The 18,090-nt window shown below is 54.5% G+C and overlaps 1 protein-coding gene across 6 annotated transcripts; it reads right to left on the bottom strand.

The window, feature by feature from the left end:
* Positions 1 to 8,551: 8,551 nt before the first annotated feature.
* SPSB3 (splA/ryanodine receptor domain and SOCS box containing 3) lies at positions 8,552 to 17,916 on the bottom strand. Of its 6 annotated transcripts, none has more exons than XM_053992138.1 (7): positions 17,865 to 17,916; positions 15,155 to 15,288; positions 13,463 to 13,643; positions 12,561 to 12,748; positions 10,670 to 10,772; positions 9,833 to 9,958; positions 8,552 to 9,596 (listed from the first exon to the last, which is right to left on the bottom strand). In XM_053992138.1, the coding sequence occupies exons 2-7, from the start codon at positions 15,266 to 15,268 to the stop codon at positions 9,250 to 9,252; spliced, it is 1,059 nt and encodes a 352-aa protein (XP_053848113.1). In that variant the 5' UTR covers positions 15,269 to 15,288; positions 17,865 to 17,916; the 3' UTR covers positions 8,552 to 9,249. The 6 variants fall into 6 exon arrangements, with proteins under 6 accessions (XP_053848113.1, XP_053848114.1, XP_053848115.1 ...); XM_053992139.1 differs by having other exon boundaries at positions 13,463 to 13,640; positions 17,865 to 17,913; XM_053992140.1 differs by having other exon boundaries at positions 17,861 to 17,869.
* Between the last annotated feature and the right edge of the window lie 174 nt (positions 17,917 to 18,090).

Here is an 18,090-nt window from a genome sequence, read left to right on the forward strand (position 1 = left end):
CAGGTGTCCGTGCAGGAAAACAGCCCTCACACGCTTGGGAAAGGTTGCAGAGCACTCAGAAGAAGGTGCCTAATGGCGTCAGCTCTCACTTAGCTGCTCACAGAGCCACTAATGAAGAGCACATTCTCCGTGTGCTGCGGGTGACATCTGTGTGTGTCCAGCCTGGTGTGCAGGAGCGTCGTAGCTGAGACAATACAAAGCAACACTCCATTTCCAGAAGGCTTCAAACCCTGTTTTTATTTTAGCATGCATGCTTTTTATACATCCTTACAAGACGCATAAGTTTACACTTTACTCATTGGTCAGGAAAGACAAACAAAGTGCTCATTGGAACAGGTTTCTCTTATTTATCCTTCTTTCTTTCTTGGTTTTTATGTCAATGACCTTGGTAGGAAATTCTTTCAGGGGTAGAAGTGGATCCTCTTCTCAAACTTCTCTCTGGCTCACAGAAGTCACTGTGAAACCTCTTCCACACAGGAGTGGCAGTGGGGCTGAAGGAGTGTGGCAGGTGGTGAAACCCAGCTTCCTAACTCCAGCCTGATGGCTGATCTCAGTCTTCCTTCACAGAAGGCTAACTCAAAAATAGTGATGTTTCTGTCAATTTAATAAGATTTATTCTAGGACACTTTTCAAGGTGCCTGCAGAGGTGTCAGTGATGAAGTCAGCAGCTCAGTCCCCAGCCCAGCCAGCACCCATGTGTGCTGCAGGCAGCCAGACTCCCACACAGGCAGCATCCCTCATTTCACACTTGTTTTATTTCTGTTGTTTCTCAGTGCTGATGAAACACCTCATTTTCTCATACCAGAGTTGTTCTGTCATTCTCCACAGGTCTCCTCAAAGATCCTGATGCAGACACTTGGGTGAAGGTTTTCATTTCCTTGGACTGTAAATGTTCTTTGGAGCCTCAGGCAGTTCCCTGCAGCAGAACTTGGAGGAGAAACTTGTCAAAAACTCTCTGCTTGGGTGAGTCCTTCTCATCTTCTCTGGCAATGCTGTGCTGTGGGGAGAAGTCTTTGACTTGCCTCTCTAGGATTCCCAGAAATATGGATTACTGATTTCCAGGTGGCTTAGGAAATGGAGCTGAGCCTGATTCCCAGGCAGATTCTTCCTGAGCCAATGTCTTTTAGGCACAGTTTTAGGCAGGTGTATATCTAGGGTGAGCACAGGAAGCTGCAGTAAGCAAGAATGAGACTACAAATCCTTCCTACAGAGCTTTCACTTGGGTGCTCAGCATTCCCATCCCAGATGTGTGCATGGAATGGTGCCACAGGCAGCAGCTGCACATCTGGAAGGGCTGAACAAATTTGCTGCTTCATTTGGAAAGCCCAGTGGTCACTTTTTGAACCCCTCAGTGGGAACCTGAAAGGCCAGGTACTTTCTGGCACCAAACACCTTCTAATTTCAGTGGGAAGGTTCAGTGTGGAGGATCCCAGCGTGGCAGGGGAGGCTGGGAGGGGCTGTTCCCCTGCTCGCCCCCACTGCAGGAATTTCAGGCGGAGGCAGAACTCTATTTTTGCTCCTGCTGGATAGAACATTGCAGATCCTGTGCTTATGTAAGAGACTCCAGAGCATGTAGGTGCACATAAGGTGGCCATCCAACACTGTGCAGTGCAGACAAAGGCTTTTTGTCTCCTTTCATCACACTCAGCAACTTCTGCAGTTGGCACTGCCTTCCTTCTCAGGCTCTTTTTGCACCTTTTTGCCTCTTTGGGGAGGATTTTCACCTTTCAGTTCAGCTGTGGTTTTTCACCAGCATTGCATTGGCACAGCCTGGAGTGTTGGTGCCTCTCACAGTGTGGACTCTGCACAGGTGCAGATCTGTCTACTTTCACCCTGGACTACTGATCCTGCTGGAAATATTTCACCTTTTAGGATAAAGAGGGGTTGGTAGAGCCAGAAGATTTCCTGAAGCACCTTTTGCTGGACACAGAGGATACAAATGTCAGAGCCAGAGCTACACAAGGTGCTCCACAGCAAGGGAACATGGAACAGACAAGAGGTTCCATTCCAAAGTGCCATTGCTCCACCCTGGAACAAAGCTCTGATACAGAGGGGGGTGCTCTGAAAACTGGGTGTTGCTGTCTGAGGACAACAGAAGGTCTCCAGGGATACACCTCTAACCCCAGGACAGGTGGTGCTTCCTCAGAGGGAACAGCTCAAATGCCTTTCCTTGCATTTGGCTTTTCCATTCTCATGGAGTTCATGAAAGATTTCCTGGAAAGAAACACTCAGGGTCCACAGCCCAGGGAAACACTTGCACTTTGGAGCAGAGGTTTATGTTAGTTCTCACTTCTGTGCAGTGCTACAGCATTTTATTTACACCTGTCTGGGCAGCCTGGGCTTCTTCTCTGAAAGTTCCAGTCCATCCAGTCCCATCCAAGGCCAGAGCAGGACAGGCTGGAATAGCCAGTGCCAGTGAGGAGCTGGGTGCTGATGCTCTGGAGGGCAGCAGGACACTGGCTGCTGTTCAGTGCCCTGAGAGATGTGCACGGCCTGGAGCCCTTGTTGTGGGCTCTGAGTGTGTCACTTGTGTGCTGCTCCCAGTCCTTCCTGTCCTGTAGGTGCAGGGCACAGGAGTCTCCTCTGTGCTGATGCTGGGATCACATCCAAAACTCCTGCACAGATGCAGCTGCAGTAGCTTGGTCTGTCCTGTTCTGTCTGGAGTATTTCATAGAATCCCAGAGTGCTTTGAGTTGGAAGAGACCTCAAAGGCCATCCCATTCCACCCCCTGCCATGGACAGGGACACCTTCCACTGTCCCAGGCTGCTCCAAGCCCCATCCAGCCTGGCCTTGGACACTTCCAGGGATCCAGCGGCAGCCACAGCTGCTCTGGGCACCCTGTGCCAGGGCCTCCTCACCCTCCCAGGGAAGAATTCCTTCCCAATATCCCATCCATCCCTGCTCTCTGGCAGTGGGAAGCCATTCGCTGTGTCCTGTCCCTCCATCCCTTGTCCTCAGTCCCTCTCCAGCTCTCCCAGCCTGGCTCCAGAGCAGAGGGGCTCCAGCCCTTGGAGCATCAGAGATGATTTCTCAGGGACAGCTCCTGTCTCACCACCTCCTCAGCTCCTCACCTAAGCCCATGAGGATAAATGTCTTTGTATAAAAACCCAGCTGTGGCCTATGGAGTTCTGCCAGCAGAGGCAGACAGTGGGTCTCACTGTGGTTTGGTGGTCTCCTCTCACTCACAGGGGAGTTGCTGCCACACCTTTATTTCCAGCTGCAGGTCAGATTAGAGGTGGCAGATCTGGGACTGAGCCTGACCTTTCCCTCTTTACAGACAGCAGCCCTGGAGTGTGAGTGTGTGGGGCCCCTGCATGAGCCCTGTGCCCAAGGCAGGGCAGGCAGCAGCCCCTGAGCCTGGCAATGCAGAGCCCCTCCTCCCAGGGAGCTTCCTTTGCCTCACGAGGAGATACTGGAGGTAAAACTTGGAGTCCTTGAAGCTTTCTGTCACTGTGAAGGTTGTGCTGATGGTAAAGTCCCACGTGTGTGAGTTCTGTGAAGGAATGCTTTGCCAGGAAGGTGGTGGCTGCCTTGGATCAAGTTGCATCCACTTGCTTACACCTTCACCCTGGCTGGCAGTGGGATTGAGGAGGAACTGCAGACTTTGAGGCAGTATTTGGAGCCCCTTGTTCAGAGGGGCCTGAACGCAGCCTCCCCTCTCCAAATCCACCACCAGCTGCTCAGTGAAAGGGGCTGTTGTTTCTCTCTGTGTTTCCTGCCTTGCAGAGCCTGTGTCCCCCCAGCAGTGCTCCTTGTGATGCCACAGCAGTCACAAAGTAGGTCAAACACCATCTAAACCCTGGCTTGATATCCCTTGAGCTAAATTCCTGCCCTGCCTGAATGTGCCCCAGAGGGGGTTAGGAGTCATGGCTTATGGGCAGCTAAGAAAGATGAGCAGCTTTGCAGTAGGTGTGTAAACAGCTCTGGGCAGCCCGGGCTCCCTGCCCTGCCATCCCGGCTCCCTCCCCTGCCAGGCCAGTCCTGGCTTATCTTGCCCAGGGAACTGTCCAACCCATGTGCTTTCAGGGAATTAGTAAGGTTGGAAAAGACCTCCAAGATCAAGTGTAACCTTTGACCAAACACCACTGTGCCGGCTAAGCCATATCAGGAAGTACTACATCCACTGATTTTTTGGCCACTTCCAGGGATGGTGACTCCAGCACTGCCCTGCTGCTCCCACCAGGTGATTGGTGACACCAGCTCTAGCAGGGCTGAAGAGGGTGAGAACCTCGGGCCATCCTGGCTCACCTGAGCCCTGGTCCATGTGTTACATGTTTCACCTCTCACTTCTCTGGGTGCTGCAGCCATGGGGTAACACCACAGTGCTGTGTGTAGCAGCAATTTGGCCAGCACCTCTCTGACAAGGGCAACAACAAAACACCTGGACAACTGAGTTATTTCCCTCACATCCCAAGCCCAGAGCTTTGGGAAACCTCAGTGAAAGTTACAGGAATGTTTGTCTGTGGCTGCCAGCCTGTCCTTCATGCTGTCAGTAGAAGGGCCCAGATTATTTGTGTATCTCAAGATTCTTTTGAGTCTCTGCAGATGAAAATCTGTTCTCGTGGTGAATGCAGTGGTGACTCAGCACTAGGGAAGGAGGGAAGATGACCTTAGGAAAGTCTTTTTACCCCTGTGCTCTGGAGATGTCCAGGAAAGGAAAGAAGATTGAGTGGGGAAAAATATTAGCCCTTAGCAGAAAGAGGCTTTATAAGGAGCCCAGAGCTTAATGCCAGGGTGATGCTTCAGGTTTTAGCTTTTCTATGTTTCAGATTCTGTGCTGCTTTAGTGTGTACTTCTGAACTTCATATTAGAAGATAGCGAGTTCTCTTCACAGAGCAGGGAGACAAAACAGTTCCTGCTCTAGCTGGGGACCAAGGACAAATGATCCAAATCTCAGGCCCAAGAGCACAAACAACGTGAACTGAAGAGAGAAAACCAAGAAGGATGGGATTTCATAAGCTAAAGCTGCAACTGGACAATTAACTCCAATAAGCAAATGGACCAGGACTTATAAAACTGAGAGACCCTGTGACCAGTTGTGCATTTTGTGACCATTTTGAGTTCACCTGGGGTGTAGCCCTGGCTGGGCTCCTGTGCTGCCCAAGGTGTATCCACTGAGGCCTCCTAATAAATCCCTGCTTTATTCTTTAGCTCTGTCTAGTCTCTGTTCTAGGTCAGCCTTCCCAAGGCATCACAGGGAGGGCTGCAAACTCTGGGGTCTGGCACACAGCAGCCTCAGGCCTTGCTCCCAGCTCTTTCTGCAGGAGACAGCTGGAGCTGCAGGAGTTTCCTTCCTGCCCTTCCAGGGTCAGGGGTTGCACGAGGAGAAGAACAACCCAGGACTCTGGCAGGTGTGGAAGTGACAATTCCAGCAGTAGAAGAGTCAGCCCTGCAGCAGCAGCAGCTACAGTAGAAGCAACCCCTCCCTGCTACAGGTAAGCCCTCAAAGCCCTCTGTGGCCTGTTAAAGCGTGGAGGACAAGGGCAAGGAGGGCTGTCATGGGAATCTTCACTAAAAGCTCTGTGTTGATGGAGCAAACAAGCCCTGCATGTGCCACCAGTTCCCCAGGGAAGCAAGCCTTGTCTCTGGGTGTGTGATTAAACCAGAGCCTTGTTCCAGTAGTATTTGCTCACCCTCCTGTTGGCCCTCCCAGGCCTCCCCCTGCTGTGGTCTCCCTTCCCAGGACGTGCTCACATCACCTTGGATGATACCTTTGGCTGCCCACCCAGCCAGGGCAGCTCAGGGTTGTTGGGGCAGCCACTGTCCCCCATGGTCTGTCCCTCAGCTCTGGGTTTGATGTCCCAGTGGCTGCTGCTGCAGTCTGACAGCTACAGCCCCTCAGGCAGAAAATGTGTCACTCCAGAGCTGTGGGGGCCCTCCTCATGATGTACCCCACACCTTCCTTGCTCTTCTGCTCTCTGATCCTTCTGGCAGCTGTTTTAGCTCACCAAGTTCTCCCTCCCCCCACACCCCTGAGCTTTCTGCTGTTCCTGACTGAGAATGGCAGGAGCAGGATTAGACTGAGATGCTCTGACCCTTCTGACAGCAGCTCAGCCAATGGATGAAGGCACATTTTCATCAGCACATGCTTGTTTTTGTGACCATTAATCATGTAAAACTCCTACTGGATGAGGAACTCTGACAGAACCTTTTTTTTATATAATCTCATGTAGTCAAATACTCTCCTGTCCTTTTCCTTGCCCTGGAGCCTTGGTCTCTGGCCTCAGCACAGCCTCTCTGGAAGATGAATTTCTTCCCAGTGCCAGAGGGCAGGACTGGATGGGATATTGGGCACGAATTGTTCCCTGGGAGGATGGGGAGGCCCTGGCACAGGGTGCCCAGAGCAGCTGTGGCTGCCCCTGGATCCCTGGAAGTGTCCAAGGCCAGGTTGGATGGGGTTTGGAGTGACCTGGGCTGGTGGGAGCTGTCCCTGCCCATGGTCCTTTCCAACCCAAACCATTCTAGGATTTTATGAAGTGGCCTTACAGCTCTCTCGGGACAGATAGCACACAACTGTTTGTGCAAGGTCTGTTTCCAAGTGAGATATTTGTTTGTTCTGAGCTTCGTCTTCCCCATGCTGATATGTTTGGATGAAGGCTCAGCCATGGATCCTCTCTGTTACAATGGGATTGAGTCCTGCAGGGAAGATTGAGGTCTTCTAGAGAATCTGTGCTAACTATTCCCTCCTCCTCTGTGCTCGAAGGCCTATGGAGAATGCAGCACAGAAGGTGACAAGTGACACCCTCTGAGCATCCCAGTGACAATGGGCCATCAGCAGCAAAGACCGTGTTGGGGCACATCTCTAAGCCCAGCCCTGTTCTGGTTCTGTCCTGGTCCCCACAGAGGGACTGTGGCTGGTGTTGGTCACTCCTTTTGTCTGCCAGTGCGTGGCTGTGGCTGAGCTGCAGCTGGGAGCCCAGCCAGGGGAAGCAGCTGATTCTCCTTCAGAACAGAGACTTGCACATTAATAAATGTCTCGTTACAGATGCTTTCTTCAGCCTCTTGGCTCTCATTTCCTCTTTCAGCTTCCCCAGCTTTCTCTCCTGCTGGCTGGAAAGCTGCCTGTCTCCTGTGAGAGCTAAGGAATGTTGGAACAGGGCCTGGTGTAGCTCTGTCCTTGCAGGTGAGGTGCTGGACAAGCCATGTATTTTCTTCAGTGTGTCCTGACATCCCATGTCCTGCTCTGGCTCTATTTCTTTGGATCCTGCTGTGGCTTCCAGGGACATGTTTGAGTCACTTTGGAAAACACCTGCCAACTGTCAAAACCAGCTGAGAGGAGAGGAACCACTTCCTTGGGGTAACACAGCTCAGGGCAGGGCAGTTTGTTCACTGAACTCCCAACACGAGAAAATGCTGAATAAGCTCCTGAAAACCCACAAGAAATGGTTGGTTAGGATGAAATTCTCTTTTCCCAAAGCAAGTGCTCCACTATTACTCAGAAAGAGCCACAGCCAGGATGGGGGTGGATCAGGGCTCCCCCAGTGCCTGCTGAGGTTTAGGATTGTTCACTGGGGCTTTCCACAGTGACACAGAACCCCTGAACTTCTTCCCACAGCCCTGGAGCAACCAGTGCTGCAGGAGCAGGAGAGCCCCTCCAAACCACATCCCTCCCTGCTCTGCCTGCAGCTGCTGCTTGAATCAGTTCCTGGGGAAGAGCAAACCAGCAAGGCAGCTTGTTCTGCCTGCAGCACCAGTCCAGGGGCATGGACAGAGCCTGACCTGCTGCAGTAAAGTTCTCATTCAAAGCCTGGCCCCAGAGCAGCAAGAGCCATCTTTGCTTCAGGATTTGGGAATGAGCTCAGCAGGGAAGAAGTGCACATGGTGCAGGAAGTTTTACCTGAACCTGTGGGGGTCTGTCATGGGAGCAGAGGAGAAGGCAGTAGCTGCAACATGTTGGAAGGAAACCCACAGAGAGAGCTGGTTAAAAGCCATTTCCCACCCACACCTCAGCCCTGTTCCACTTTCCAATGCCCTTTGCAAGCCTGACAGCACCAGCTCAGCCCTGACTCCTCAATCCACCAGAGGAGAGCTTAAAGACTGGGGAAAAGCCCCATGGGCTGACCACAGGCCCTGCAGGGACTGGCCTGGGCTGGCACCAGCCCTGTGGGAGCACAGAGCCCATTCCCTGGCAGTGGCATGTGGCCATGGCACAATAAGTCACTTGTCCAGATCCTAATCCAGCATTTCCCCTCAGCAGGACCACAAAGTCCTGGAGGGGCTGCCCTGATTGCCAGGCTCTGGGGTGGGGCTTTGGGGTGTTTTTCCCAGTGTGACCTGCCAGAGGACAGGCACTATAAACCCTACAGCCTCCATGCCAGCCACAGGCATCAGCCTGGCTCCACTGAACATCACCCCAGCCAGACTTCTGCTTCAGTGAGAAGCACAAGAGCCCTGCACAGGGCAGAGACAAGGGCATCTCTGCTGCCTTCATCTCCTCCAGCTCTGACACACAACTGCTGCACCCAAAACCTCCCCTCCATGCTGCTGCCCAGGCTATTTTTGACAAGCACCTGCAGCCTCCTGCCTTCAAGGGCCCCAAGAGGAACAACAGACAGCTTCTACATTTATTATTACAGTTTAGCACAGTCTTGGACAGAGGAAAAGCAGCAGAAAACAACATGCAAAGCAATTAAAAGTGCCCAGGGGCTCGAGGAAGACCCCCAGAGCTCAGCTCCTGTACCTGCTCCCAGCAGTGTCTCTGGGGGCCCTTTCCCTGCAGCTGCTGCTCCGTCTTGCCCCAGAGTGGGACGAGGTCATGGCAGACACCAAACCTACACACACAGAGAGGAGAGGACTGGCCTGGGACTGTGGCTTGATGAGTCAGGTCTGTTATCTGACTGGAATCCAGTGTACTCCAACCAGGAGACTGCCTGAACATCTCAAGTTGGAAGGGAGCCATGAAGATTATGAAGTCCAACTCCTGTCATCAAGTCCAATTTCTTAAACGTTGTCTGTGCCAACAGGGAGAAGAGAGATCCTTTGGGAAGAGGTGCTGGCATCCATAGCAAGTCAGGAGATGAAGCTCAGATATTTCACCACAAATTTCTTTTGTCAGAACTAGCACCTCTTGGAGCCAGCAGCTCTTCTAAATGCCTGTGATGGATGTCAAGGCCAAAGATTTCCACAGCATGGGAGAAATCTTTGCCAACACGTAGAAATGGATGCCCCCAGAAGGAAGAGGTGCATCACGCTTGACTGGCCCTTGCAGACAACGCAACAAACCCCCACCCACGTGGTGTGCAGAGCCATTATGTCCTCCTGCACCTCTTCCTTTGGCAGGCCTCTGCATCCGAGCCGCACAAGCTGTCCGAGTCGCTCCCCGAGGACGAGGAGGAGGAAGGCTTCGAGGTGCTATAGTTCATGCTCAAGACCCAGCCCAGTTTGTTGTGCAGCACCTGCTTGAGTCCTGGGGGCAGGGGCAGCACCTCCAGCGTGTCCACGTAGTCAGGCAGGAGCTGGCGCAGGCGGAAGCAGCACAGGTACTGCAGGGACGTGCGGCTGGCACAGGACCGGATCACCTTCATGCTGCTCTTGGCCGCCGTTGAGCACACCATGGGGTAAAACCTCTTGTTCTGCAGCTTTGTGGCTGCCACCCCTGCCAGGACACAACACCAGGGAGGGCACATTAGTTTAGACACAGGGATCTCTCCCCTCCCACCTACCCCAAACCCATTAACTGCAAAGCTGTTGGGAAAAGCTTTCCAAAATCCCAATCTATTAAACAACAAACATGACCTTCCTCCCACTCACTTCCACCTTGGTCTTCTGCTTTCCCAGTGTTTTCTGCTGCAGCCAGACTCGAGTTCCTCCCACCCCATCCCTGGCTCTCACCTATGCACTTGCGGTTCTTGAAGAACGTGAGTGTCCCGTGCCACGTATCCAAATGCACCCCAATAATGGAGCCTTGGCCAAACCTCGAGGAGAAATTTGTTTTGTCCCCCTTATGATGCAGCAGTCCTGAAAATGCACCCAAAAAAATGGCATTCTGTGGAAAACTTGCACTCCAGAAATTCATCCCAAGTCCCATGCTGTCACCAGATGACACAAGGAAAAACGACACACCACAGCCTTGGTCACGATGAAGAGACTAATTTATTTTCTCTGACTCCAATCTTTTATAGTTCTCAAAAGGTGCCAGTGGATTGGAGGGTGAACGTGCCACCTCTCCAACGACACTGGACAAACTAACTATACATCAAATTTCTCTGCCTCTATGAAAGAATGCAAAACAATAGGTTGTTTACAGAGAGTTGTGTGGGAAAGTTCTCTACAAGAATGTAAACTCAGAAGGCTTTAGAAAACTCTTGAAAATCAGGGCGACACCCATGCTGCTGGTTCAGCCTCACTCAGTGCCAAAAACATCCCTGTGTTTCTGACCCCTGCCCTCCCATCCCAGAGTGGCTGGTGGAAAGGCAAAAGTGAGGTTTTACAACTCCAGAGCACGGGGAGCAGCACTGAAACCCTGAAGTGCTGATGTGACAGTAGTACCCTGGTACCCTGGCAGGGTCCCACACCAGGTCTAAGGGCTCTGCAAAACGTGGGCCAGGAGAGATGCTCCAAGGACTGCGAGCTGCCAGCAGCTGCTCTGGTGTCTTAACAAAGGGATTCACAGGCCTGGTAGCACCTCTTATGCCACTGCTGCCCACCCAGCCACCCTGGGCGTGTTACCTGTGTAAGAGAGTCCCCAGCTGTCCTCGTCCTTGCCCAGCAGGCTGCAGAAGGTGTGGCGGTACTTGTCCAGGTTCACATCCGATGTCCCAATCCCCACCATCTGGGAGGCAAAGCAGGGACGAAGAACACAAGCTCAGTGCCTTTTCAAGCAACAATACTCAACCAAGATTCCACCTCCAGTTCTTCCCTCCTCCTCTTGGCTCAGCCCAAAACACCCAGAAGGGTTGGTGAAGCCAAGTCGGAGCTTTCAGGGTGGAGCTGAAGGCTCCCAGCTCTGATTTCCTTTCCTAAGTGAGGAGGCCCAGCTAAAATGCTAGAGAAGGTCACAGTCCTGTTCACAGTCACAGAAGGGTTTGAGTTGGAAGGGACTGTAAAGCTCATCTCATCCTACCCCCTGCCATGTCCAGGGACACCTTCCACCATACCAGGTTGCTTCAAGCCCCGTCCAACCTGGCCTTGAACACTTCCAGGGATCCAGGGGCAGCCACAGCTGCTCTGGCACCCTGTGCCAGGACCTGCCCACCCTCCCAGGGAACAATTCCTTCTCAATATCCTGTCTATTTCTGCCCTCTGGCAGTGGGAAGCCATTCCCCCTTCTCCAGACCCTTGTCCCCAGTCCCTCTCCAGCTCTCCTGGAGCCCCTTTAGGCCCTGCAAGGGGCTCTGAGCTCTCCCTGGAGCCTTCTCCTCTCCAGGTGAGCACCCCCAGCTCTCCCAGCCTGGCTCCAGAGCAGAGGGGCTCCAGCCCTTGGGGCATCTCCATGGGCTCCCGTGGACTCTGTCCAGCAGCTCCACGTCCTTCTGATGCTGGGCACCAGGGCTGGGGCAGCTCTGCAGGTGGGGTCTCACCTGAGGGGGCAGAGGGGCAGAATCCCCCCTCCTGCTGCCCATACCAGGGCTCAGCCCAGCCCAGGGGGTTTCTGGGTGCTCACAGCCAGGGCATGTCCAGTTCTTATCCTCCAGCACTCCACATCCTTCTCCCAGGGCTGCTCTCGCTCCAATCTCTGCCCAGCCTGGACTGGGGCTTGGGATTGCCCTGACCCAGGTGCAGCACCAGCATTTGGGCCTTGTTCAATTTTTTTCCCATGGCCCCACCTCTCCAGCCTGTCCAGGTCTCTCTGGATGCCCCATCCCTCCCCTCCATGGTGTCACCTCCCCACACAGCTGGGTGTCAGCTCCAGTCTGGCCGAGGGTGCCCTGATCCCACTGTCCATGTCCCCAGCAGAGATGTGGAACAATACCGGTCCCAGTGCCAACCCCTGAGCAGTGTCACTTGTCACTGGTCTCTGTTGACTCCCAACTCTTTGCATGTGATCATCCAGACAATTCCATATTCACCAAGAGGTCCCTCTGTCAAATCCATGTCTCTCCAGGTTAGAGACAAGGATGCCATGCAAGGCAGCAACAAATGCTTTGCACAAGTTCAGGTAGATGAGATCAGTTCCTCTTCCCTCCTCCACCAACACTGCAACCCCATCACAGAAGGCCACTGAATCCCTTAGTGAAGCCATGATGGATGTCATCAATCACATCCACTTTTTCCACGTGCTTTTGCATAGTTTCCAAAAGGATCTGTTCCACGCCCAGAGGTGAGACTGGTCAGCCTGTACTTCCCCAGATGTTCCTTATTTCCCTTTCTAAAAATGGGGTTATGTTTCCTCTTTTCCAGTCACTGGGAACTTCACCAGACTGCACAGCTTGTCCAATATGATGGACAGTGGCTAAGCCACTTCATCCACCAGTTCCCTCAGATCCCAGGGATGCATCTCATCAGGTCCCCATGAACTTGTGCACTTCCAGACAGCCTCAAGCCTCATCTGCCATGGTGGAACATCATCCTGCCAGCCCCTGTCCAAAATCCTGGGCATTTCTGCGTGCCCCACACGTACCATGTCAGTGCCATACACCGGGGAGGTCATCTTGATCTCCCAGAAGTGCTGGCCCTCTGCCAGCTCCTTGTTGCCGCGGATGGCAGCCGTGCCACAGCTGTACTCCATGTGGAAGTTCACCTTGCGGTTGTCACACGTCAGCAGCGTGGCCGTTGACTTGTTCAGGTCATCCCACACCCAGTCAAAATCTGTTGAGGAAGCACAGAGGGGACAAGGATGGGCAAAGACCCTCAAGGAATAAGCCCCAAGCCAAAGCACCGGCAGATGTTTGTTTTGAAGGCCTGTCAGTGGGTTTGTGTTGCATCCTGGGTTTTGGGTTCAGATTTGGGGTTCTGGTCTTTGTTAGCTTACCGGTTCCATGTATCCTCATGTGTCCCCCGTGTCTTCCCCCCCACCACGGAAGTAGGTTTGTTTCTCTTTCTCTTATTGTTTAAGAGGATAAATCTTAAGCTGTGCACATCAGAGAACCGCTTGAGGCCTGAACTACTCAGCAGTGTCCCACCAGGGATGGATCAGTGCTCCAAAGCTGTCAGCATTCACCAGGCCAAATTTTGGCAGAGCATCCCTTCTCCCCACACTCCTCATGGGATCAAGGGGTGGCTCTGCCATGCCACAGGCTCTCCCCCCAGCCCAAGCCCACCCTGTGCTCTGAGCCAGGCACCGTGCCAGCCCCTGCAGGGATCAGGAGGGCCCTAAGCACCGGCTCTGTTTCACTGGGGCCTAAGCTGGATCGGAAAGCAGGTCCCAGGGGTGAGCACTGACGCTGTTAGCATCAGCCCTGAGCCTGGAAAGACGACAGCAGCATGGGCTGGTAATCCTCCTACAGCCTCGGGATGTAAACAAAGGAATGCTGGGATAGGAACAGGACACTGCAGGGGTCCCCCATCCCAAGAGCCCCTTACACTCGTCCTCCTCGCCGCAGCGGCAGTCGCGGACACGATGCAGGGCGTGCAGGCTGGAGCAGTAGGGAGCTTCACTCTGGTTCTCGCAGTTGCAGTAGGACTCTCCAGTCACAGGGATGGCACTTGGGATGGAGGGAGACAGGGAGGAGAACTCTGGCTCCGAATCCGAGTCGCTGTGCTGCTGGGGAGAACAGGAATGCTCGCTGCTGGGCAGCCCTGGCCGTGGGAGCTGGGCTGGCAGAGCTCCGGGAGGGCTCTGCTGGGACATCCGCAGGCTCACACAGGGGGGTTGTGCCCATGGAACTGCCCTGCTCTGGGACATGGACAGTGCCTGCTGAGCTGCAGAGACCCCTCAGCACTCTGCGGTGCAGGTATGTTCTGTGTGCCTGCCAGGGACATGAAGCTGTCCCAGCAGGGTGACAACCCAAGTCTGGAACACACACATTCTGAAGGAAATTCTGTGCTAAAGCTTTGGCTTTCACCAGGCAGGTTCCAGCCATCAGCAGAGACAAGCACTGCTCTGGAGAGCCTGTGAAGAGGCTGAGAGGCACAGGAGGAGAAGGGAGAGGGGGCAGAACAAAGGGAGCCAGCTGAGCAACACGGCTGCAGCTCCTCAGGCCAGCACTGCAGACAGGCCCACAGGGAACCCAGAGCAGGATTAAAGGGCTTTTGTTTACTTTTATGAACACAAAAACCTGATTTACTGTTCCCCAGCGCCAAGAGACCAAAGTGATCCTGGACTGGACATGGTGAGAGTCACAGCCCAGTTTCACTCCTGTGTTATGGTGTTGCCTAAGGGATTCTCTTATCACTGGTTACAGAGTTACTCTGGGTTTACATGCTGTCAGGTGTACCTGCTTGTTATTCACCACCGCGGTCAGGGGTATTTAATGACAAAAATCCTTTAAACTCATGTCCTTGCAGCTGTGTAAGACGGGGAATTGAAACTACTTGGGCTTGCATACATACTGCCCAGGCCTCCTTCTCTGGCCTGCAGAACCCAGAGCTCGGGTTCTGTCTTTCCTAACTTCTAACTTTCCCAAGTACTGCTAGCTAGAAATCCTGTCATTCCCCTGACTGCAGGGACAGAAAACCACTCACTTTCTGGGAGCACAGTGCCTGGGTTTGGACACTGTGCTCCGGCAAAGCCTCCTGGCTTCAGTGTGGCTCTGAAGCTCCTGGAGCAGCTCCTTGTGTCCCCACCACTGCACAGGGAACTCAACTCACACACTCAGGAATTGGGGAAATGGGGAAGGATGGCAGAGGTGAATCAGTCACTCCTTGCACTGTTTTACTCTTGCTCTCCCTGCTGTGTTCCAATCTCCAGCACACCTGGACCAGGTTCACATTGCAGAGCAGGAAATGTGAGGAAATTTCAGTCTGAAGACACTGCCCTGCAATCTCCACCACCATCTCCAAGCCCCTCACAGCCCAGGAGGGAGCACAGCCAGGCAGATTAGGGAACTGATCCACTTCAAACACTTATCTAGAGCTCTACTTTAAAAAAATAAAAAAAATAAAAATTTTGTATGTACTTTACGTATGACATACCCATTCTATGCTTGAAAAAGCTTTTGTTTAGTATCAATATTGACCATTACTAAATCCTTTCTGCTTTTGGCCAGCTCAGACCTGGTATCAGGGACAGGAAAACATCCCCTGTGCCACCCAGAGCCCCCGAGCCCAGCCTACCTGCCCGTCGTAGTCGTAGCCCCAGCCCCAGGCGCCGGCCCAGCCCTCGGCCTCGCGCTGGACCCCGCTCAGGACGAAGTGCCAGGCCCGGCTGCTCCGCGGGCGCCGCGCCATGCTGCCCCCACACAGGTAGGCTGGGGAAGGAACACGAGGTTACACTGCTGTTACACTTCTGCCACGTGCCCGGGCCACTCCCCGGGTCACCAAACGCCCCAGGGGGGCCAGCACAAGATCAGCCGACCAAAGGAAGTTCCAGGCGCATGAAGAGCCTCTGCAAACTTCGACCTCTTTCTCCACCCAGGGTCGACTTCTCCCTGAGCCAGGTGTTCAGCTGGCATGAGGAACGCTCCCAATATCCAGCTGTGGTGGCAGCAGCTGCCTCTCTGCAGGAACTGGGTCCAGCAGCCACCTCTCACGTGGCCTGGGGAGCTTCAGGGCTGTCAGAATCTCAGAGTCCTTCGGGTTGGAAGGACCTTCCAGCTCATCTCATTCCACCCCCTGCCATGGGCAGGGACTCCTTCCACTAGACCAGGATGCTCCAAGACACAGCCTCCCTGGTGCCCAGTGACCCTCCAGCAGCTGTCCTGGCTCTGGCCACCTGCACTGCCCTGGCCCTGCTGCAGCCCGGCTGTCTCCAGGGAAGGCTGTCCACCTGCAGCTGCCCTCTGATGGAAGGCTTTGCTCTCAGTGCTTGGACAGGAAGAGAAACCACTTTCCTGCTCACTGGAAGGAAACTTGTCCCAGCTCGCCTCAAGGACAACAGGCAGAAGGGAAGTGATGCTTCAGGTTTTAGCTTTTCTATGTTTCAGATTCTGTGCTGCTTTAGTGTGCACTTCTGAACTTCATATTAGAAGATAGCGAGTTCTCTTCACAGAGCAGAGAGACAAAACAATTCCTGCTCTAGCTGGGGACCAAGGACAAATGATCCAAATCTCAGGCCCAAGAGCATAAACAACGTGGACTGAAGAGAGAAAAACAAGGAGGATGGGATTTCATAAGCTAAAGCTGCAACTGGACAATTAACTCCAATAAGCAAATGGACCAGAACTTATAAAACTGAGACACCCTGTAACAGGTTGTGCATTTTGTGACCATTTTGAGTTCACCTGGGGTGTAGCCCTGGCTGGGCTCCTGTGCTGCCCAAGGTGGATCCACTGAGGCCTCCTAATAAATCCCTGCTTTATTCTTTAGCTCTGTCTAGTCTCTGTTCTAGGTCAGCCTTCCCAAGGCATCACAAGCAGCCACCTGTCCCCCAGCCCACCAGGGATGTGGTTCAGAGACAGATGTCCCGAGGCTCCTGCCCTGGGCACAGCCTGACAGGCCACACCAGCTCCCACACAGGACCACTGCACTGGATGGGACAGGGAAACCTCAGCTTCCAATCTCATCTACCTGAGGTTTACCTTGCAGGATTCAACTCCCCACCAAGAGGCACCATCAGGGCTGTAACCCTGAACCCTCTCCCTCAGCTCAGCCCCGAGGCAGAGCCTGCCATAAAGCACCTGGTCCTGTTCTGCCTGTGCCTCAGTCCCCAGTGGCAGAGCAGCACCTGGAAAAGCAGGAGAGGCCAAGCCACAGCCAGCTGTGCAGCTGCCCATGGATGCTTTGAAGGGCTCTGGAAATCCCACCTGCTGAAACCACAGGGCTCGCACAGCCGTGCTGGAAAAGCACCTAAAACCACAGCAGAAACCCCTTCTCCAGCTTTGCTGAGCACCCAGGGCAGCCCAACAGAGCTGCCCTGCTCCCCCAGGCCCTCGCTAAGGCTGGGGTTTAGAGCCAGCACACAGATCCCAGCACCAATGGCAGAGTCAGTCACGGAATCATTACGGCTGGAAAAGATCTCTTGGATCAACGAGTCCATTCCCCCAGCACTGCCAAGGCCACCACTAAGCAGTGTCCCCAAGTGCCACATCCACACAACTTTTAAATCCCTCCAAGGATGGTGACCCCACCACTGCCCTGGGCAGCTGTGCCAGCGCCTGAGCACCCTTTCCATGAAGGAATATTCCCAGTATCCAATCTAAACCTCCCCTAGCACAGCGTTCCCTCTCCTCCTGTCCCCATTCCCTGGGAGCACAGCCCGATCCCCCTGTCTGTCCCCTCCTGTCAGGAGTTGTGCAGAGCCACAAGGTCCCCCCTGAGCCTCCTTTTCTCCAGGCTGAGCCCCTTTCCCAGCTCCCTCAGCTGCTCCTGCGGCTCCAGCCCCTCAATATCCTTCTTGACCAGAACTACCCCAGGACTGGAGCTGCCCCAGCAGTGCCAGCAGAGGGGACGGCCCCTGTCCCGCTCCTGCTGTCACAGCAGCGCTGCCACAAAAAGCCGCTTCCCCCTGAGCGGCCCTGGGCCCGCTGAGGCCTTTCGAGGGCCCGAGGCGATGCTGCGGGGTGACCCGCAGAGCCCCAGGCACCGAGCGGCGCGGGGTGACCACGGCGGGAGGTCCGGCCGGGCTCGGCTCGGCTCCCTGGCCGCGGAGGCAGCGGCTCCACCGAGGGCGGGCACCGGAGCCCCGGCAGCTGAGGCCTGCCGGACAGGAGCAGGCCAGGCCAGGCCTGGCCGCGGCGCTTGGGTCGCACAACCCCGGCCCGCCCTCAGCCAAACTCCAACCCCAGCTCCCGCCTCGGGCCCGTCCCCAGGGTCCCCGGCCCACCTGCCCGGCCCGGCCCGCTCCGGCCCAGCGCTGCCCGGCCCGGCCCGCGCCGCTCTGACCTACTTTCCTCTCCCGGGACATAAACAATCCGCTCCCGGCACCGCCCCCAGGCGCCCATTGGCTGCGGCCGCGCCGCGCCCCTTCGCCGTTGGCTGAGCGCCGTGTCACTCACAGGCGGAAGGGAACAAAGGGGGCGGGGTCTGAGAGAGCCCGGCACTATTGGCTGCTCCGTGTGCCAATCGCCAGAGAGCGGCGCCATTGGGCGGCCGCTCCCGAAGGGAAAGCAATA

This window comes from Vidua macroura, chromosome 16 (assembly GCF_024509145.1).
Source record: "Vidua macroura isolate BioBank_ID:100142 chromosome 16, ASM2450914v1, whole genome shotgun sequence".
Taxonomy (NCBI): Eukaryota; Metazoa; Chordata; class Aves; order Passeriformes; family Viduidae; genus Vidua; species Vidua macroura.

Bases quoted from the DNA above. Each gene is read 5' to 3' on its own strand.
- SPSB3 (XM_053992138.1), bottom strand. From the start codon at position 15,268: ATGGCGCGGCGCCCGCGGAGCAGCCGGGCCTGGCACTTCGTCCTGAGC. The intron at 12,749-13,462 runs GTAAGGGGCTCT...CTTCCTCAACAG, and splicing joins CTGCGGCGAGGAGGACGAGT to ATTTTGACTGGGTGTGGGAT. The intron at 10,773-12,560 runs GTACGTGTGGGG...TTTGCCTCCCAG, and splicing joins CGGTGTATGGCACTGACATG to ATGGTGGGGATTGGGACATC.